The sequence below is a fragment of the Rhinopithecus roxellana genome, chromosome 12 (assembly GCF_007565055.1).
Source record: "Rhinopithecus roxellana isolate Shanxi Qingling chromosome 12, ASM756505v1, whole genome shotgun sequence".
Classification (NCBI taxonomy): Eukaryota; Metazoa; Chordata; class Mammalia; order Primates; family Cercopithecidae; genus Rhinopithecus; species Rhinopithecus roxellana.
Genome location: NC_044560.1, coordinates 55,877,825 through 55,901,122, shown reverse-complemented (window position 1 = coordinate 55,901,122; position 23,298 = coordinate 55,877,825). Strand labels below are relative to the sequence as shown.

General features: G+C 39.8%; 1 protein-coding gene across 2 annotated transcripts in view; it reads left to right on the top strand.

The window, feature by feature from the left end:
• SCP2 (sterol carrier protein 2) overlaps positions 1-23,298 on the top strand; it is a 127,996-nt gene that overhangs the window by 90,233 nt on the left and 14,465 nt on the right. For both annotated transcript variants that reach the window (XM_030941992.1, XM_010372198.2), the window contains exons 12-13: positions 188-341; positions 13,775-13,877. In XM_030941992.1, coding sequence (XP_030797852.1) covers positions 188-341; positions 13,775-13,877 — 257 coding nt within the window. The remainder of the gene's footprint in view (positions 1-187; positions 342-13,774; positions 13,878-23,298) is intronic.

Genomic DNA, 23,298 nt, shown 5'->3' with positions numbered 1-23,298 from the left:
TAGAGAGAAAATAACTAGCTGCAAAACCCTTCAGTGTTTTAAGAGAAGTTACTATTTACACAAAAGTTGTCTCGGCTTAATCAAATGCTTTAATTTAACGTCACAAACATCCTTTTTCTGGCTTGAGAAAGCTGGTGGAAGCAGCTTTCTAATCCAACAGACTCGTGCTCTGTGTTTGATTTGTTAGGTCTTGCTCAGTGTGCAGAACTCTGCTGGCAGCTGAGAGGGGAAGCCGGAAAGAGGCAAGTTCCTGGTGCAAAGGTGGCTCTGCAGCATAATTTAGGCCTCGGAGGAGCTGTGGTTGTAACACTCTACAAGATGGGTTTTCCGGAAGCCACCAGGTGAGTGACATTCTGAGTTGTGTGTGTCAGTCCTTCTGACTTTTCACAGTTGATGATGTTTTACATGTAAAAATTTCTTATTTTATTGTCTTAGTATTTAAGGAAAAGTATCTCATTACATTGTTTTAAGAACATGGCTTTAAAAGTGGCCATCAGGTTTTAAATTTAACAAACTTTGGGAGAATTCTGTTGAAAAAGGACCCAGGATAGTCACGAGAGTACTGAACCAGCCTAAGCTGGCTGGATATGGATCTCGGCCCTACCAACCTGAGTGAGTTATTTAGGCAGGTCTCCTCATGGCCTTCCAGGCTTCTGAGGTGGTTTAGGGAGTCACTAAATGTGCTGACTGGATCTTTGCAAATTTGTATTTCCGTGTCCAGCTAATGAGCCCTCGTTGCTGCTAGCATTCTTTTTGTCTCTTGCTGACTTTCTTCGTCTCCTTCAACTGCCCATGCTCCTCAATTTGCAGGCACTTTCTTTCCCATCCCACTCAGGATCCCTCAACTCCCTTGCTCATCTCTCAGAGAAGTACTCCTCCCCAGAGGAAAAAAGCACCCCTCATGTCAAAGGCTAGGCTTTCCTTGTTCCGCGCTTTTGTTTCCAGTCACTTTCTGTAACTTGGTTATCTTTCCGTTGCCTCCTTTCCCTCTGTCAGCATACATGTTCAGGTCTTCCCTTAGATCTCTGTTTTCTCCTTGCCTTAATTGTTGTTGCTCATGATGACCCTTTTATGTTGAGCCACCTTTATTTTTTCAAGCCGGAATACCTCACAGTCTAATGTTTTACCTCACCATTGAGGTCAGTGTCAGGTAAGGCCACCAGGATCTAAATGAAATTGAAGAACCTTGTCTTTATTTTCCCTGTTTACTCTCTTTAACCCTGCTGTAGCTTTTGACATTAATTGGCTCCCTTTTTTGAAATTCTTGGTAATCATTTAATCATTTATTCACACTTTTTTGTTTCTCCAACAAAGGATATGAGACACACTTCTTTTTTTTTTTTAATTATACTCTAAGTTGTAGGGTACATGTGCACAATGTGCAGGTTTGTTACATATGTATACATGGAGACACACTTCTTTTATTGAGTCTATTATATTCTTCTGTAAGCTCTTGGATCTCTTCTCTTGTCCTCTCCCCTTTCTCTGCCCAGAATATAATTTCTGTTGTAAAAGTTACAATTTAAAGCCCGTCTCAAATACCATCTCTCTTTGAATATCCACAGCACTTTGTACGTTTTTGGGTACTATCTAGTTGGTTGAGTTGCACTGTATCCAGGTTTTTTTTGTTTGTTTTTTGTTTTTTGTTTTTTTGAGACGGAGTCTCGCTCTGTCTCCCGGGCTGGAGTGCAGTGGCCGGATCTTAGCTCACTGCAAGCTCCGCCTCCCAGGTTCACGCCATTCTCCTGCCTCAGCCTCCCGAGTAGCTGGGACTACAGGCGCCCGCCACCTCGCCCGGCTAGTTTTTTGTATTTTTTAGTAGAGACGGGGTTTCACCGTGTTAGCCAGGATGGTCTCGATCTCCTGACCTCGTGATCCGCCCATCTCGGCCTCCCAAAGTGCTGGGATTACAGGCTTGAGCCACCGCGCCCGGCCAGTATCCAGTTTTTAATTCGCTTTATTATATGAAATCCTTGAGGCCTAAGACTGTGACTTACATCTCTTGTTCCTAGAATCTCTCATATGTTCCTCTCATGTGTTTATTGAATTAGAATAAAAGATACTGAATCTTAAGTTTTCATGAGTTTTTTTTTTTTGAGACAGAGTCAACGTACTCTTTTTCAAAATGCTATAGAAGCTCAGAGGAAGACATTATTATGAAGAAAGTAAATTTGAGCTGAGATGACTAGGATTGCCCAGCAGAAGTACAGGAGAAGGGCATTCCAAGTCTGTACATAGGTACAGAAATTTGAAAATACAAGGAGATTTGACAAGGGGTTGTGCTGTGTGGGTACAGAGTAGAGTATTTTGTGTGTGCCTGGGTAGAGGGACAAAGTGGGATTATGGTTTTGAAATGATTCAGATGCAATGTTCAGGAGTTTGGAATTTATCCTATAGAATATGGAAAGATATTCTTTAGCAAAAAATCATGTGACTACATTATACATTAGGTAGATCAGTCTGGCATTACTTTGAGTTGGATGGTGGAGAGACCAGAGGCCAGGAATGCTTAGGAAGCTGTTGTAGGAGTGTGGAGGAGAAATGTTTAGTGTTGCAACGCAGGCTGTGAACAATGAAGAGGAGAGGTCATATTTAAGAGCTGTGAGCAACTACATTTGATTCACAATTAAACTTTAATTTAGACCAGTTTTGAACATGAATATCAACTTTGTATTATAACAACCTATTCGTTTTATGTAAGAGAGGAGCTTTTCTGCTACAGACTGAGAATAGGTTTGTATTCTATGCTCTGTTAAATAAAACCCCTTTTTAAAGCCCAACTTTGTTTTGTATTTCTTCTTTAAAAATTAAGGTATAATTTACATACAGCAAAATTCATTCTTTGTATTATATTTCCACAAGTTTTGATAAACATAGTATATTACTACCACCATAATCAAAATATAAAATAGTTTTATTGCCCAAAAAAGTTCCTTGTGCACCTGTGTAGTCAACCCTTCTCCTTCTCTTCTAGCTTCTGGCAACCACTGATCTGTTTTCCACCCCTGTAGTAGTCTTTTTTGCAGAATGTCATGTGAATGGAATCAAAAAGCCTTTGAGTCTGGCTTCTTTCACTTAGTATTACACATTTTAAAATTCATCCACGTTATTGTGTGTATCAGTAATTTGTCCCCTTTTATTGCTCAGTAATATTTCGTAGTATGGAAGTGTTAGTTGCGTACCCATTCCTTGGTTGGGGCATATTTGGATTATTCCCATTTTCTTTTTAATGGAAAACTAAGTTAGGTTGAAAGTTTAACCCAGGGTGTACTATTTGAAGATCCTAAGTGATATAAGAAGTTAAATTAGAAGTAAAAATTGTTTCTATATAATAATTACAACTGTATGCATGCCCATAAATAAGGACAAGAAGAAGCAATACAGAAAAATGGATAGAGAAAAATTGTCGGAGTGGTAGCACTGCAGGTGATTAACTTGTTCATATTCTGAATTTCTTTTTTCTTTTCTTTTCTTTTTTTTTTTTTTTTGAGCCAAAGTTTGGTTCTTGTCACCCAGGCCGTAGTGCAGTAGTACGATCTCAGCTCACTACAACCTCTGCCTCCCAGGTTCAAGTGATTCTCCTGCCTTAGCCTCCCAAGTAGCTGGGATCACAGGTGCTCACCACCATACCTGGCTTATTTTTGTATTTTTAGTAGAGACAGGGTTTCATCATGTTGGCCAGGCTGGTCTCAAACTCCTGACCTCAGGTAATCCACCTGCCTCTGCCTCCCAAAGTGCTGAGATTACAGGCGTGGACTATTGCGCCTGGCCTGAATTTCTTTTTCAATTAGAACCTGTTAGGTAGTTACAAACAGGAAAAAATTCTAAGAATAATACAAGGAACTCCCTTATACCTTCTACTGAGGTTTACGAATTGTTGACATTTTGCCCATTTGCTTTATCATTTTTCCTCTACGTATACTTGTATCTATATACATTTTTTTCTTAACTATCTGAGAGAAAGGTGGAGTTGTTATGCTTCTTTATCCATAAATATTTCAGTGTGTAATTGTAGAAACAATGACATTCTTTTCCTTAACCACAGTAGTTATAAAACTCAAGAAACTTAACAGGGATTGAGCGTGGTATTTCATGCCTGTAATCCCAGCACTTTGGGAGGCTGAAGCAAGTGGATGGCTTATGGTCAGTAGTTTGAGACCAGCCTGGACAACATGGTGAAACCACCTCTCTACTAAAAATACAAAAATTAGCCAGGCGTGGTGGCACATGCCTGTAGTCCCAGCTACTCAGGAGGCTGTGGCACGAGAATCGTTTGAGCCTGGGAGGCAGAGGTTGCAGTGAGCCGAGATCACGTCACTGTACTCCAGCCTGGGTGACAGAGCAAGACTCTGTTTCAAAAAAAAAAAAAAAGCAAAACATGGATACAATACTACGAGCTCATTTAACACGCAGTCACAGTTCAATAACTGTCCCAATAATATATTTATAAAATATACTCTAAGCTTTATTTTTTCTCCCTGTCAGGAGAAATCTGTAAAAATGCATTTAGCTGTCATGTCTCTTTAGTTTCCTTTAATGTGAAATGATCCCTCAGACTTTCTTTGTATTTCTTGACCATGATTTTTTTGAAGAGTACAAGTATATTCTTTAATAGTAGAATGTTTCTCAATTTGCAATTGCCTAATGTTTCCCCAAATTAGATTCAAATTATACATTTTTTGCAGCATGAAGTGATGTTGTGTCCTTCTAGGTGCATCATATCTGGAGGTGCATGAGGTTGTTTAACCCATATTGGTGTTGTTAGCTTTATTCACTTAATGTGGCGTCTACCATGTTTTCCTCTTAAAAGTTGCTGTTCTTTTCTTTGTAGTTAATAAGAATTTGTAGCAAGATGCTTTGAGATGATACCATTTTTTCTTTACTTTTTAACTGGCATTATTCTGTAAGGAAGAACTTTCCCTTGTCTTCCATTTCAAAATTTATTCATTTATTTATATATACATACATAAAGACTCATGAATTCTTATTGTATTCACTGGGTTATAGTAAAGTGGTATCAATTATTTTAATTTTCAAAATGCCCCTGATTTGGCCAGTGGGAACCTGATCAAGTTGATTTGTTTTTCCCTATGATTCCTTTTAGTAGTTCCTTACTTTCTGGCACAAGAAGAGATTCCAGGCTCATCCTGTGCTTTCCATGCCTCAGCCCTAGGATCAGTCAGTTCTCTGAGTCCTGGTTCCTTTTAGTAGAGAATGGTATATGGATACCACAAATGGCTGTTAGCTGTGTGCTTGTTTTTATTACTTCTAGGCCTTTTCAGCAAGCGCAGTAGCACACACAAGCATTACTTTAGTTTTGTTTTAAAATAGATATTTAAGGAATGCACACAATAATCTTAATGTGATGTATATCTGTTTCCATACTCATGTAGCCACCAATTTGTTAGCAGTTAGAATGAGGAATTTATAAAACTAGTTAAATGTCACTTGTATGTGACAACTTTTTAAATTTTATAGACTAGAGTTACCAGAGACAGATTTTTTATTTTTATTTTTTTGAGATGGAGTCTCCCTCTGTCATCCAGGCTGGAGTGCAGTGGCACAGTCTCGGCTCACTGCAACCTCCGCCTCCTGGGTTCATGCGATTCTTGTGCCTCAGCCTCCTGAGCAGTTGGGATTACAGGCGCGTGCCATCATGTCTGGCTAACTTTTGTATTTTTAGTAGAGACGGAGTTTTGCCATGTTGTCCAGGCTGGTCTCAAACTCCTGAACTCAAGTGATCCACCTGCCTCGGCCTCCCAAAGTGTTGGGATTACAGATGTGAGCCACCGTGCCATGCCATCAGGACAGTTTTGATCAGTGGGAAGAGCACCTTATCAACTTTTTGATCACATTACTGGCTTTGAGCATATTAATTTAGCCTTTTCCTTATTTAGAAAATACTGAAAATACGTACTTTAGGGATCAGAAAATATCAAATTAAAAATATCTGCCACACGTTGTAGTTGCTCAATAAACTGTTGGTTTTTTATTTCCCAATGCATTTTCCTTTCTTCTTTCCTATTTCTCTAGTCATGTCACTGGTTAAAGGTCAAAAATGGTTCTATCTTAGTTTAATTTAATTTAATTTTACAGAGACAGGGTTTCACTGTGTTGCCCAGGTTGGTCTCAAATTCCTGGAGTCAAGCAATCTGCTCACCTTGGCCTCCCATAGTGCTGGGGTTACAGGTGTGAGCCACTGCGCCCAGCCTGAAAATGGTTTTATTTATTAATTACAAATATTACCTAGGGGTTTAGGAAAAAATGAAGTTAAATTTTTAGTACAGAATGGGGAACATATCCAACTCATTGAAGCCCACAGCTGGGCCAAAGAGGATCTTATCATATCTCCTACCATACCTCTATGAGGTCTCTTTGTTTGTCTTCCAGCTCTCAACTCTGTGGGCTGTATTTCTATGTGTGATGGAACCATGTGCCTGCTCTGAGGTCATGGGGAGTAGCTGATTACAAATGAACCTGATAGTCCCTGAAACTTATGTGTACTGTACAACCACCTCCCATCAGAACAAACTGATTACTGGTTAAATTTTAGTATTAGCGATGAAGGTTTGATTACAATGCAGGACTTTATAATCTTCCCAAACGCTAAGAATAACAGCAACCACTGTTGTTTTTTTTTTTTTTTTTTTTGGAGGCGGAGTCTCGCTCTGTCGCCCGGACTGGAGTGCAAGTGGCCGGATCTCAGCTCACTGCAAGCTCCGCCTCCCGGGTTCACGCCATTCTCCTGCCTCAGCCTCCCGAGTAGCTGGGACTACAGGCACCCGCCACCTCGCCCGGCTAGTTTTTGTATTTTTAGTAGAGACGGGGTTTCACCGTGTTAGCCAGGATGGTCTCGATCTCCTGACCTCGTGATCCGCCCGTCTCGGCCTCTCAAAGTGCTGGGATTACAGGCTTGAGCCACCGCGCCCGGCCGCAACCACTGTTTTTTTTAAGATGGAGTCTGACTCTGTCATCCAGGCTGGATTGCAGTGGTGTTATCATGGGTCACTGCAGCCTTGACCTCCCCAGGCTCAGATAATCTTCCCACCTCAGCCTCCTGGGTAGTTGGGACCACAGGCACACACTGTCATGCCCAGCTAATTTTGGTATTTTTTTTTGTAGAGGTAGGGTTTCGCCATGTTGCTCAGGTTGGTCTTGAACTCTTGGGCTCAAGTGATCCACCTGGCTTGGCCTCCCAAAGTGCTGAGATAACAGGCATGAGCCACCATGCCTGGCCGTCAACCATTTGTTTTTTTTTGAGATGGAGTCTTGCTCTGTCCCCCAGGCTAGAGTGCAGTGGTGCAATCTTGGCTCACTGCAGCCTTTGCCTCCTGGGTTCAAGCAATTCTCCTGCCTCAGCCTCCTGAGTAGCTGGGACTACAGGCACGCACCACTAGGCCTAGCTGGCTAATTTTTATATTTTAGTAGAGATGGGGTTTCCCATGTTGGCCAGGCTGGTCTTGAACTCCTGACCTCAAGTGATCCTCCCACCTCGGCCTCCCAAAGTGCTGGGATTACAGGTATGAGCCACCGACCTCGGCCTTTTTTTCTTTTCTTTTTCTTTCTTCCTTTTTTTTTTTTGAGACAGAGTCTTGCCTTGTCACCCAGGCTGTAGTGCAGTGGTGTAATCTCATCTCACCACAACCTCTGCCTCCTGGTTTCAAGCGATTCTTGTGTCTCAGCCTCCCGAGTAGCTGGGACTACAGTTGTAGGCCACCAGGCCCAGCTAATTTTTGTATTTTTAGTAGAGACGGTGTTTTGCCATTTTTTCCAGGCTGGTCTTGAACTCCTGGCCTGATGTGATCCACCTCCCTTGGACTTCCAAAGTGCTGGGGTTACAGGCATAAGCCACCATGCCTGGCCTCATCAACCATTTAAAAAAAATTATTTCAAATAACTTTATTAAGACCTAATTCACATGCCCACAATTCACATATTTTAAGTGTATGTTCAGTGGTTTTTAGCCTATCACAAAGTTGTGCAGTCATTACTGCAATTAATCTTAGAATGTTTTCATCACCTCAAGAGAAAGTGTGTACCCATTAGTAATTCCTTTTTGCAGTCTCTGGCAAACACTAACCTACTTTCTGTCTCTATGGATTTGCCTGTTATGGACATTGTATGTAAATGAAATCATACATTATATGGCCTTTGGTGACTAGCTTCTTTCATTTAGCATAATGTTGTCAAGATTTGTCCATGTTGTGGCATATATCAGTACTTGATTCCTTTATATGGCTGAAGGTTCCAATTTCTCCACATTCTATCATTACGTCTTGTTATCTTTTTAGTTTTAGCCATCCTAGTGGTTGTGAGGTGGTATTTCATTGTGCTTTGCATTTCCCTGATGGCTATTGATGATCAGTATCTTTTCATGTTTATTGGCTATCTGCATATCTTCTTTGGAGAAAAGCCTGTTCAGATCCTTTGGCATTTGAAAATTGGAGTCTTTGTATTTTAATTATTGAGTTGTAAGAGTTCTTTCACAATCACTTTTTGAGGGCCTGGTGTGTGCCAGGACCACACTAGGTGTTTCACATATACTTCTTTCTTTAATCCTCATAAAAGTCCCACACATTAGGTATTCCTGTTTATAGATGAGATTGATGATCAGAGTTAAAATAACATAACTAAGGAGAGAGAGCCTTGAGTGGTAGGAATCAAGGTTCTAGCTGAGTGCAGTGCTTCTGTTTTCCTGGCTACTCTGCTCTTAGTCTTTGACATTGTTGTAGCAGATCCTGTTTTAGGCCTTAGAATGAAAATTTTAAAGAATCATGGAAGGAATTCATATACTGAGTAGGATATTTGCTGGTTTTTATCTTCAGGTTTCCTTTCAATGTTTATATACTAGATTTATTCCAGGAAACGTATATAAACCAAATTAAAAAAATAAAACCAATTGGAATTTAGTTTCTGATAAAAGAACTTTTTATGTAAAGAAATCATGAGGAACATCCTTTTGTGAATGTGAATACTCTCTGATTTAATTTGATACATTCAGTTTTCTTAGAGCAGGGCACATATATAAATTTTAAGGAATGAGGTGTTTTCAGAAAATATTGATAAAACTTGACATACTAACTTTTATCTTAATCTGGATGAAAAGCTGGTTAATCACTAACTTCATGAACTTTTCAAAGCAAGCAAGATAAAAGAGACATCTGTGACCTTTGGGAACATGCACGACGTGGCAAGTTGGGAAAAGGGCACAATGATGATTAACAGTAACTGAAAAATTGGACCAGTGAAATGAAATTGGCTTGTGGAGAACTAGTTGTGGCTACCTGATTTTAGGTTACATATTCAGACTTTTGACCAAGACAAAATAGTGTACCATAGATAATTCTGCTCTGAATGGAACAGGAAGGAATTAGGAGTTAGGCAAGGGAGAATTCAGTGTAACTTCAGTTCCATTCAGTTACTATTCACTAATGCATATGATTTGCTGGGAACTGGCAATACAGAGATTTTTTTTTTTTTTTTTTAAGAAAAAGTATGGTACCTGCTCTTAAGCTGTTGGCATTTAGTAGGGTTTCACAGAATAGGAGTTTCCTGAAAGGGCTGGGTCTCGAAGGGAGAAATGGAGTTTGTTAAGGTGGAGGTATTCTGGACCCAGGGTGCAGCAGTGGCAAAGGCATAGAGGTGTGAGGTGGCATTCTGTGCTCTGAAGACCGCACAGAGTCTGCTTGCTGGAGCTAAGGTTCCATTCCTTGTTCATATATTATGATTCCTCTAGTAGGCTGTCTTTTCAATTTAGACTCTGCACACCCTCCCTTTCACCCGCACTCTCTGCTGATTACTTTGCCTTATGCTTTGTTGAGAAATAGAAGCCATTAAACCCAAACTGCCTCAACTTCCATCCAAGACCTACAGACCCACTGCACTAGAATTACACCCATATGATCCTCTTTCTTCACTTGAGTCTCCTCATCCTGTCACAGGCTACAAGATTTCTCTCCTTCCATCTCCTTTCTCCAGGTTCCTCACCATCATCAGGCATACCTGTTCTGATTTGTTCATCTTAAATGAAACCCAGCCTTTCTAAAAATCCTGACGTGCTACAGGATGGATGATCCTTGAGAACGTTATGCCAAGTGATATGTCAGTCACAAAAAGACAAATACTATATTATTCCACTTAGAATCATAGTACCTAGAGGTACCTAGAGTAGTCAAAATTATAGAGACAGAAAGTAGAACGGTGGTTGCCAGGGGTTGGAAGCAGGGGAAAGTGGGGAGTTACTCTTTAATGGGTAGAGTTTCAGTTTTGCAAGATGAAAAGAGTTATGGAGATGAAAGGTGGTGATCATTGCACAACATTATGACTGTTTTTAATACTACTAAACTGAACACTTAAATATGGTTAGTATGGTAAATTTTATGTGTATTTTAACACAATAAAAAATTGGAAAATAAAATATGTTTTAAAAGTTACAGGACTCTCATATGCCCACATCCAGGAGGAAATGCTACATTTCTTTCTTTCTTTTTTTTTTTGAGACAGAGTCTTGCTCTGTTGCCTAGGCTGGAGTGCAGTTGTCTCCTGGGTTCAAGCGAATTCTTATGCCTCAGACTCCTGAGTAGCTGGGATTACAGGCGCATACCACAATGTCCGGCTAATTTTTGTATTTTTAATAGAGACGGGGTTTCAATATGTTGGCCAGGCTGGTCTCGAGCTCTTGACCTCAGGTGATCCACCTACCTTGGCCTCCCAAAGTGCTGGAATTACAGGCGTGAGCTACCACGCCTGCCCAGAAATGCTACATTTCTTTAAGAGATTAGTCAAAATAAAGATTTCATCTTTATCCTTCCCCGCCAAAAAAAATTCAAAAGCAAAAACAAAAAAACCCACAACTCTTGATACCACCACATTCCTCTCCAGAGACCACCTCATTTTACTGTTCCACTAAAGCTAATGTCTCAAAAGAGCCACGCTGTGTCTATTTCCCTCTTCTGTTCACTCTTCAATTCACTATATAATCTGACTTCCACCCAGTGAAGACTGCTTTTGTCAAGGTCATCTGTACTCTCGATGTGCCACATCTAGTGGGTACTTGACCTTCGGGCAGCATTTGACAGTTTGCTCCTCCTTCCTGAAATCTTGCTCCCAGCTCCTGTGACACCATGCTCTTCTGGTTTTCCTCTTGCATCACTGGCTGCTCTTTCCCTTCTGTCCCTGGCTTCTGAGTAATGGAGGTCTAAAGGGCATTGTCCAGGGCTCTCTTGTTTCTCTATAATTCTCTTACAGTCCCTGCCCAGGGATTTAAATGCTTTCACTATGCTGATGATTACTCCATTTTATCTCTAGCTGGCCCTCTCCACTGAGCTCCAGACTCTCATATCCAATGGCTTTCTTGTTTTATAAGATATTATACTTACTGTGCCTTAAACAGAACTTGGATCCCCTCTATTCCCACTACATTCCCCCTTGTCCTAGTAATGGCATTTCCATCACCAAGTTATTCAAGCCAAATGCCTGGGTAATCCTTGCCCTTTCCTCTTTATATCTCCCTCACCCCCACAGCAAAGCTTGTGGATTCTATTTCTATTTTGAATCTATCCCCACTCTCTATCTACTGGCAGACTGCCTCTGTAGTCCAGGCCACCATCACCTCCTATCTGGATTATTCCAACAGCCTCCTAACTAGTGCCCACTCCTCTTGTTCCTCTCCATCCTCATTCATTCAGCACACTGTTGTAAGAATAATCACAAATGAAACAATTTCACTTCCCTGTTACCATTTCTGTGGATTTCCAAATTCCCTACTTTGGCCTGCCTGCATCATCATTTGGCCTACCTTGTTCTCCAATTTCATTTTATGTCACTCTCCCCACACCTACTGTATTGTAGAGACTCTGGTCTTACTTGACTTTCTTTGAACATACTCCTGTCTCCCTCAGGATCTTTGCAGTTTCCTCTTTGAATGGCTAGCTCCTTTTCTTCCTTTAATAAGGTCTTAGAGGTCATTCCTTGACTGTCCTTCCTAAAGTAGGTTCCTTTTTTTAATTTAAAATTATTTTTTATTGATGCATAACTGATGTACATAGTCTCAGGGTACAAGTAATAATTTAATACATTTATGTAATTTGTGAAGATCAAATCAGTATACTTGGGATATCCATCACCTTAAATATTTGTCTTTTCTTTATTTTAGAAACATTTGAATTATTCTCTTTTGAATTATTCTCTTTTTTGCTGTTTAGAAATATAAATGTATAGTAAACTATGGTCACCCTACTCCTCCGTTTCATAATACTTGGTACAGTTTGCAGTTATTTTGTGTTCACTTCTTTTTTTCCTCCACTGGAAGAATATAAACTCAGTGAGTGCAGAGACTGGGTCTGATCTGTTCACTGTCATATCCCCAGTGTTTTGAAATGTCTTGCTTGGCATGTAGCAAGAAGTCATTAAATATTTATGAAATGAGGCCAGGCACGGTGGCTTACATCTGTAATCTCAGCACTTTGGGAGGCCTATGTGGGAGGATTGATTGAGCCCTGGAGTTTGAGACCAGCCTGGGCAACATAACAAGGCCCCTGTCTGTACAAAAAATTTTAAAAATTAGCTGGGCATGGTGGCATGCGCCTATAGTCCCAGCTTACTCGGGAGGCTGAGGCAAGATTGCCTGAGCCCAGGAGTTTGAGGTTACAGTAAGCTATGATTGGACCACTGCACTCCAGCCTGGAAGACAGAGTCCCTGTGAGAGAGAGACAGAGAAAAAAAAAAAGTATGAAATGATAGAAGGAAAAGAGAAAGAGAAAGGAGCACTTTTTTTTTTTTTTTTTTTTTTGGACAGGGTCTAACTCTCTCACCCAGACTGGAGTGCAGCGGTACGATCATAGCTCACTGCAGCCTCTGTCTCCCAGGCTCAGGTGATCCTTCCGCTTTAGCCTCCTGAGTAGCTGGGACTACAGACACATGCCACCATAATAGAGTTAATAAATAACTTACTTATTTATGTAGAAATGGTCTGGTTCCATCACCCAGGCTCAAGCGATCCTTCCACCTCAGCCTCCTGAGTAGCTGAACTACAGGCAGGCACCACCATACCACGCTAATTTTTGTATTTTTTGTAGAGTTGAGGTTTTGCCATGTTGCCCAGGCTGGTCTCAAACTCCTGACCTCAAGTGATCCACCCGCCTTGGCCTCCCAAAGTGCTGGGATTACAGGGGTGATGTTATTTATTTTTTTGTTTCAAAATTGTCTCCTCCGCTAGCATGTACGATTCATGAAGGTAGCTTCTTTGGTTTACTGTATTTTCAAGAAAAAATTCTAGCTCCTAATGAGCTGATTATGTGTTGAAAAAATGGGAAGAAGAGCATTTGTTTGTGACGGAGTTTCACTCTTGTTGCCCAGCATGGAGTGCAATGGCGCGATCTCGGTTCACTGCAACCTCCACATCCTAGGTTCAAGCAATTCTCCTACCTCAGCCTCCTGAGTAGTTGGGATTACAGGCATGCGCCAGCATGCCCAGCTAATTTTTGTGTTTTTAGTAGAGACGGGGTTTCTCCATGGTGGTCAGGCTGGTCTTGAACCCCTGATTTCAGGTGATCCGCTTGCCTCGGCCTCCCAAAGTGCAGGGACTACAGGCATAAGGCATCTCGCCTGGCCAAGCTTAATTATTTTATATGCTTACTAAAGATTTCCTTTCGATAAGATTTGCAACATCTCTGTTCTTACGGTTTTTGAAAATTTTGAAAATTACTATGTTATAAATGTTGAAAAACCTAATACCTATTTGACTCCGTGAATTGAAACGGATTCTTTCCCCCAGTTCGTTTAGAACTCATCAAATTGAAGCGGCTCCAACCAACTCTGCAAGTGATGGATTTAAGGCAAATCTTGTCTTTAAGGAGATTGAGAAGAAACTTGAAGAGGTAAGATTTATGTAAAATATTGCCAGGAAGGGCTTTGAGGCTAGAAGAAGCAGACACAGGTTTCAGGTGTTTCCTCGAGGTGGTACAATTGAAAATTTATATCATGTTTTCAACTATTGAGTGTAGTTAGATTTCTGAGTGTCTATTAAGGCTTCCTTGTAATTCTAAAAGAAATGCATTTCAGAAATGTATAAATCTCCAGATTTGAGCTTAAAAAACTATGATAAATACTGGTAAAATTGTCGCTCTTTTCTAGGTCCTCTTTGTCAGAGGGTTATTCAGTTATGGGCAAAGTTCAAATGTAAAGGGATTCTAGTTTATTTTGGTACAATTTCCTTTGAATTAAAAAGATCTTACTTAAAATCATTCCAAAGAATAATATTTAAAACGAGCCTTTTTTGTACATAGATCAAAATTCTTTGTAAAAAGAAATTGTGTTTTGATTTCTTAAAGTAGTTAAAAATTTTTTTGTTTTAAAAATGCTAGTTTAAAAAATTTATACTATACAGAAATGTATGTTTATGAATAATATAAATTTTATACTATACTTTTGTTTTAACCTTTTAAACAAAAGTTTAAAATCTCCCCAAATTCTGCCACTCAGAGTTTACTGAAATGTTAACAGTGGTTAACATTCTTTCAAACATCTCTCTCTGTGTATATTAACTTATAGTTTTAAGCTAGGGTCATATAATACCTGTTGTTTTGTTGTTTTGTTTTGTTTTGATACAGGGTCTTGCTCTGTCGCCAAGGGTAGAGTGCAGTGGTACCATCTTGGCTCACTGCAACCTTCACCTCCCGGATTCATGCGATTCTCATGCCTCTGCCTCCTGAGTAGCTGGGATTACAGGCGCCCACCACCACGCCAGTCTAATTTTTGTATTTTTAGTAAAGACAGGGTTTCACCATATAGACCAGGCTGGTCTTGAACTCCTGACCTCAAGTGATCCACCCGCCTTGGCCTCCCAAAGTGCTGGGATTACAGGGGTGAGCCACCACGCCCACCACACCTGTTGTTTTTTATTATACTATATATGCTGATCTATTTTTTATGTACAATAATTAGTTCTTGATAGGTAATAGTCATACTAAGGCAATCTAAAAATAACTCTCCAGGCAAAATTGATATTTATTTCATTGTTTTAAACTTAGAGGAATCTTGGGATCTCTTTTTTTTTTTTGGAGACAGAGCCTCACTTTGTCTCCCAGAATGGGAGTGCAGTGGCATGATCACGGCTCACTGCAGCCTTGAGCCCCTGGGCTCAAGTGATCCTTTCACCTTGGTCTCCCAAAGTGTTGGGATTACAGTCATGAGCCTCTGCTTGGATGTATTTCATTATTGATTTTAGATCTCAGACCATACAAGGCATGGTTACAGCCATAATCACAATGCAAATTACACATCTATTAAGGTGATCAAAGTGGGCTGGAATAAATGAATGTTTAAACTGTATTTCACCACATTAGAGCCATGGTATGAAAGGCAAACATTGTGCTTATCTCATAACCCTTATTGTAGGCCAAAGTACTACTTAATATCTGAGATGATTGCACTGTGGATGGGAATACAGGTGATGTAACTGATGTGTCTTGTGAAAGAACCCAACATTCCCAGGACTTTCATTATAATCTACAACCATCCTGAGGGAGAACAGGGCCAGTCATTGGCCTAGAAGCTGCAGACCTGTCCTGCAACCATCTTGGGATGCATCCACATGGGGCTACCTGTTTTATAACCTATGTTTTTCTTTGGACAGTATGTTCCATGGCCATAATCTAAATCTTTACCCTCTTTTTTTTTTTTTTTTTTTTTTGAAACAAAGTCTCGCTCTGTCACCCAGGCTGGAGCTCAGTGGCATGATCTTGGCTCACTGCAACCACCACCTCCCCGGTTCGAGTGATTCTCATGCCTCAGCCTCCCGAGTAGCTGGGATTACAGTGCCACCACACCCAGCTAATTTTTTATTTTTATTGAGACAGGGTTTCACCATGTTAGCCAGGAGGTCTCTATCTCCTGACCTCGTGATCTGCCTGCTTTGGCCTCCCAAAGTGCTGGGATTATAGGCATGAGCCACCGTGCCTGGCCATTTACCCTCATTTTTAATACATAGTATGTATTCATATGTATTTGTCATAATTTAAATAGCTTCCTGTGATGAATATCAGGTTGTATTTAACATTTTCAAGTAAAACCGTGCTGTAATAAATTTCCTTTTGCACTCATATTTAAGTATTTAAGCTATGATCAATTTCATATAAATAAAGAAGGAAAATTGTTGGGTGGTTGGCTATGTGCGTTTTGTATGTTGATACATATTGCCAAACTACACCAGAAAGAGGGTACTAATTTACAAACATTACCAATTCATGAGAGTGACTATTTTTTCATTTTAAAAAATTTATTTATTTTTATTTTTGTAAAGATGGGGTCTTGCTATGTTGGAGAGTAACTATTTTTACTTCACACCTCTGATACTGTGTTGACTGGTTTTTAAAAAATCTTTGGGCCGGGCACAGTGACTCACCCCTGTAATCCCAGCATTGTGGGAGGCTGAGGTGGGTGGATCACCTGATATCAGGACCAACCTGGCCAACATAGCAAAACCCTGTCTCCACTAAAAACACAAAAATTAGCCGGGCATGATGGCGCACACCTGTAGTCCCAGCTACTAGGGGGGCTGAGGCAGGAGAATCACTTGAACGCAGAAGGCGGGGGTTGCAGTGAGCCGAGGTCATGCCACTGCACTCCAGCCTGGGTGACACAGCGAGACTCCACCTCAAAAAAAGTAAAATAAAATAAAATAAAAATAAAAAGTCTTTGCCAACCTAGTAGGAAAAAATATCTCATTGTTTCTTGAACTTCTTTCATTATAAGTGTTCCTATAAAATGAAGTTGCACTCTATAAAGTCTCAGCTTAAAAGTTTTGGTTTTTTAAAATGCTGCCAATATATTCCTGCAGAGGAACACATAGGATAGTTGTGTCTGACAAGTTGCTTCATTTATTTCAACCCTATTCCATCTAAAAAAAAATCAAATAAATTAATGTAGAGATTATCTACTATGAAGTGTGAGGTATGGCAGTATATCAATCATTGAATACTTCATTGTATTAACAAAGTAGAGTGGTTTTTATTTTACAGTATTCTTTTAGCCTTGCAAATGTATGCCTCTTGCTCCATTTTTATTCTTTTCTCTATAACCTCCCTACCAACCTTGTTCCCTTGTTTCTTTCTCCTTCCCACGATTGTCAGTTTCCTAAGTGTTTGCAGCACTAGAAAGTAAAAGTCTTGGAATCTTTTGTCAATTCATGCATTTTCTGCATTAGCAAAGGCAGCCTGGCCAAAGATTTTATTTCCACTTCTGTCTTTGTTAGCAATTCTCCATTGCCCTTCTTTGAATTTTGTCTTAATTTTTTGTCCCTATTAAGTCTGTGACAGGACCTGCTCCTTAACCTTTTGCCTACTCAGAAAAAAGTACTTTTCTTCAAGCAAGGAGGCACTCAGAACTTTCTTAGTACTAATGATCTCCAGTTTCACAACTGTATTTTATTTTCCCTTTTAACTCTCTCTCCTCATCAGTTTCCTTACCCTCTCACTCCCCTACTTCAATTGAAAACGTTTTATTGTCCAAGGGATGTGATTTTATAAAAGGATCAGTTGTTTCTGAAAAGTAACAGCAAGTGCAAATTATTCTCTATTTTAAGGAGGTGGGAGGATAAGTAGTAAGGTTATAGGAATTTCTCTTCAAGTATGCAGGTAGAATTTCTAAATGTTTGCTGGTGTTTTCCTGCTGTCACTTGTTGGTGTCTGCACATAGCTGTATTCCTGAGGCACTGTGCAAGCAGATGGCATGGATGCACCTGGAAATAGTCATTCATGGGCCTCTGGCCCTAGAGGAAGCCTTCCTCTCAGGTGGCCTAGCACACTCATGTTATTAACCCCTTCTCATAGACTATTTCCACAGAACCTTGAGAGAGAAAAGATTTTAAGGAATGTGAAGACTTTGAACTTTCTTCATTTTATGGTGGCAGATACTGCTGTCATCGGCTAAAGTTTAGAAATATTGATGTGACCTACTGTTTCAGTGTGGTATGGTCAAATGGAAGTAGCATTGAATTTGGGATTAAAGCAACCTGGGATTGAGTTCTGGTTGTACTACCCACTAGCCATATGTCCCTGCCTCTCAGGGAACACAGAGTTTAGTGGGACGAGAGACATGGAAAAATATTTCCAGAAAAATGTAACATGGGTTTATGTGCAGAGGGCCATCGAAGTATCTGGTGGAGATAGAGACTCCTTCCCAAAAGAGTTAGCATGTGAGCTGAGACTTGAATGAGGAGGTCAGGGGTGGGAGTGGAGGCTAGGAAGAAGTGAGTGTCCTGGGATGGGGTAGGAGTAAGGGCATGAAGGCATACAACACATGGCACATAAGTTCATGGAATTCAACATGTTCATGGAATTCAAAGATGAAGAGGAAGAGAAAGTGGCTGGAGTTCAGACAAATATCCTTCAGATCATGAAGACTCTAGGATAATATGTAAAGACAGACTTCATCCTGTTGACTGTGAGGAGTCACCAGGAAGTTCAAGCCTGAGAGTGCCAGATGGATATGTTAGTGTTAGATGGACTACTTGGCAGCAGTATAGAGGAGAAGCATTCTTAATCTTTATGAGCCTCAATTGCTTTTTCTGCTTAATGAGCTAATATTAATGTCTGCCCAACTATTTGTATGGTTTTGTGAAGATTAAAGAAATTATATATACAAAAGTATTAAAAACTTGAAGGCCCCTCAAAATAATTAGTATTGTTGTTAGTTAGTAGTTTTTTCTACAGTTAACTTAAAATAATTTAAGTGAGCTCTTTTAAGGGAAGCCAACATAAGAGAATTTCTTTTTCACTTAAAAGAAAAACCTGACAGTCATTCTCGTTTCTTGGTTTAACTAGAAAATACTGGTAGTTAATTTCAGGATAATCATATGTAAGAGATGCATCCATGACTATTGAGATAAGTAGTCCCTGACTAAATATTTTAGGGCAAAACAAGTGTTTCGTCCTAAGACCCATGTCCAAGATTCCAGGTGGCTTTCAGGGGATCTACCTGTATATAAGAAAAAGGTTGACATACTGGGCACAGTGGCTCATGCCTGTATTCCCAGCACTTTAGGAGGCTGAGGCGGGTGGATCACTTGAGGCCAGGAGTTCAAGACCAGCCTGGCCAACATGATGAAACCCCATCTCTACCAAAAATACAAAAAAATTAGCTGCGTGTGGTAGCATGTGCCTGTAATCCCAGCTACTTGGGAGGGGTAGCTGGGATTACAGGCACACGCTACCACACGCAGCCACACACAGTAGGAGGAGTAGCTCCTACTGAGGCAGGAGAATTGCTTGAACCCAGGAGGCAGACGTTGCAGTGAGCCGAGATTGCACCACAGCACTCCAACCTGAGCAAAACTCCATCTCAAAAAACAAACAAACAAACAAACAAAAAAAACGGTTGACATACCCAGTAGGATGACTAAAATAAAAAAGCCAATAACAATTGTTTGTGAGGATGTGGAGAAATTGAAACCTGCCAGCCGGGCGCGGTGGCTCAAGTCTGTAATCCCAGCACTTTGGGCCGAGACGGGCAGATCACAAGGTCAGGAGATCGAGACCATCCTGGCGAACAAGGTGTAAACCCCGTCTCTACTAAAAAAATACAAAAAATCAGCCGGGCGAGGTGGCGGGTGCTTGTAGTCCCAGCTACTCGGGAGGCTGAGGCAGGAGAATGGCGTAAACCTGGGAGGCGGAGCTTGCAGTGAGCTGAAATCCGGCCACTGCACTCCAGCCTGGGCGGCAGAGCGAGACTCCGTCTCAAAAAAAAATAAAATAAAATAAATTGGAAACCCTCATTAATGGTAGGGTTGTGACATGATATAGCCACTTTGGGAGTGCCTTAAAAAATTAAACATGACCTTATGACCTAGCAATTCCACTTCTAGATATGTAACCAAAAGAAATTAAGAGCCTGTGTTCACACAAAAACTTGCACACAAATGTCTGTAGCAGTATTATTCATAATAGGAAAAAATGGAAACAACCATCAATTGCTGAATACATAAACAAAGTATGTTACACCCATACAATGGAATATGATTTAGCCATAGAAAGGATTGAAGGAGGCCGGGCACAGTGGCTCATGCCTGTAATCCCAGCACTTTGGGAGGCCGAGGTGGGTAGATCACTCGAGGTCAGAAGTTCGAGACCAGCCAGGCCAACATGGTAAAACCCCATCTCTACTAAAAACACAAAAACATTTAGTACTTTTTTTGGCACGTGGTGGTGCATGCCTGTAGTCCCAGCTACTTGGGAGGCTGAGGCAGGAGAATCACTTGAACCAGGGAGGAAGAGGTTGCAGTGAGTCAAAACATGCCACTGCACTCCAGCCTGTGTGACAGAGTGACTCCATTTCAAAAAAAAAAAAAAAAAAAAGGATTGAAAGACTGATCCATGTATGCATCAATGTGGATAAACCTTGGAAACATCATGCTAAGTGAAAGAAGCAGTCACAAATATATTGTGTGATTTCATTTATATGAAATGTCCAGAATAAGCAAATTTGTAGAGACAGGAAGTAGATTAGTGGTTGCCAGGGGCTGAGGGGTGGAGGAGACAGGACATGACTGCTAACGGGTGTGAGTTTTTTTGGGGGTTAATAAGAATGCTCTAAAATTAGATAGTGGTTTTGATTGTACAACCTTAAATATACTAGAACAACCACTGAATTGAATACTTTAAAAGCATGAATTTTATAGGATATAAATTATATCTCAATGCTGTTATAAAACAAAAACACAAAAAAAGAAATAGTAAACTTAGGCCAGGCTCTCTGTATACTTAGAAACAGAGGTTAGTATCTAATGTCAGTTTATGTAAGTTCCTCAGGGGCAGTAATTATTTGAGTATTTCAGGTACTTATCACAGTGCCTGAACATTGTAAACAAGTCTTTCTTAAAATAATTAATATTATGAGGCTGGGCACAGTGGCTCACGCCTGTAATCTCAGCACTTTGGGAGACTGAGGCGGGTCGATCACGAGTCAGGAGATCAAGACCATCCTGGCTGACACGGTGAAACCCCGTCTCTATAAAAATACAAAAAATTAGCCGAATGTGGCGGCGTGTGCCTGTAGTCCCAGCTACTTGGGAGGCTGAGGCAGGAGAATGGTGTGAACCCAGGAGGTGGAGCTTGCAGTGAGCCAAGATCGTGCCACTGCACTCCAGCCTGGGTGACAGAGTGAGACTCTGTCTCAAAAAAAAAAAAAAAAAAAAATTAATATTATGATACCAAAAGGAAGAATTTTGTGTGTAAATTATTGCAGATATATAAGGCCGAAATAAAGAAGATAGGAAATAAAAGCTATTAGAAATTAAAGAGAACTCAACAGGTAGCCAGTTCCAAAATAAACATTAAAAGATTAGTATATTTTCTGTATATTTGCAATAACCTAGCCATAAAATGTAATGCAAAGATGTGTTATTAACAAAAACAATATAAAATACCTAAGAATAAACTTACCAAGAAATGTACAGAAGTCTATGTTGGGGAAAAAAAAGATAACATTTTCCCAAAGTACATTAAAGAAAAGGTGAAGGTTTACTATATTCATGGATGGGAAGACTTAATATTGTAAAGATATTACCTCTCCCCTAAACAGAGCTGTATATTTTATGTAACCCCATCCAACTCCAACAACATTTTGTGAGAAGAACTAAGTGATTGTAAAGTACATATAAAGGAAAATGTGTCCAAAAAAAAATCCAAAATAACCAAGAATATTTGGAAGAGAGGAATTATAATTGAGATTTGCTGTGTCAAAGAGTAAAGTGTATTATAAAGCTATAATATTAGCACAGAAATAGCAGCTAGATCATATAATAAAACATCATCAACAAAATGCTAACATTCATTGAATATGCTGTGTGTTGTGGGTATTTACATAATTCTCATACAGGTCTGTAAGGGTAGTTACTGTTTTATTCTATTTAACAGATAAGAAAACTGAGATTCATACAAAAATACAAAAAATTAGCCAGGCATGGTGGCAGGCGCCCGTAGTCCCAGCTACTTGGGAGGCTGAGGCAGGAGAATGGCATGAACCCAGGAGGCGGAGTTTGCAGTGAGCCAAGATCACACCACTGCACTCCAGCCTGGGCAACACAGCAAGATTCCATCTCAAAAAAAAAGCAAACTGAGATTCAGAAGGGTTTAATAACTTGGCTAACTTGTTGATAACAATCAACAGGGTATTGGTTAAATAAAATATGGTATACTTTTACAATTAAAGACTATATGTGACCATTTAAAATTATATAGAATATTAGTGACACAGTAATTAGGATAATTATATTAAACAAAAAAGTAGATTATAAAACAATATGATCCCATTTAAGATATATATATATATATATATAAGCTTTATATATAATATATATATACTATATTTTTATTTAATCAGTGCCCTGTTAATTGTTATTCAGGCTCGTGCTAACTTCTGGCTCTTATCACAATGCTGTGAATAACATTCTTATATCTAAATATTTTTACAGAGCCTCATTTATTTAAGCGTAAATACCTAGAATTAAACTTTGCTAATTAAGAACACCAAATCTAGGTATCAAAATAGGTTTGAATTCTTGCTCTTCCTTGTACTTATACAAACCTAGCCAAGTTATTAGACCTTCCTGAATATATATGTATATAATATATATAGCACATATATCATATATAAATCTTATATATATATCTTAAGTGGGATCATATTGTTTTGTAATCTACTTTTTCTGTTTAATATAATTAAACAGATCCCATTTAAGATACATATATATATAATCTTTTCTGTTTGATATAATTAGACAGATCCCATGTAAGATACATATATATATAATCTTTTCTGTTTAATATAAACAGATTCCATTTAAAAGATATATATCTTAAATGAGATCATATTTTGTAATCTACTTATTCTGTTTACAGAAAGATTTTCTTGTTTTTGGTACAAAACCCATTTTTTTTCTCTGCATATATATGTACCAAAAATGATTTTCTTTGAGTGATAAAATTATGAATGATTTTGGCCGGGTGCAGTAGCTCACGCCTGTAATCTTAGCACTTTGGGAGGCTGAGGCAGGTGGATCACTTGAGGTCAGGAGTTCGAGACCATCTGGCCAACGTAGTGAAACCCTGTCTCTACTAAAAATACGAGAAATTAGCTGGGCATGGTGGCGTGTGCTGTAGTCCCAGCTACACGGGAGGCTGAGGCAAGAGAATCGCTCGAACCCAGGAGGCAGAGGTTGCAGTGAGGCAAGATCACGCTACTGCACTCCAGCCTGGGCGACAGAGCAAGACTCTGTCTAAAAAATAATAATAATAATAAATT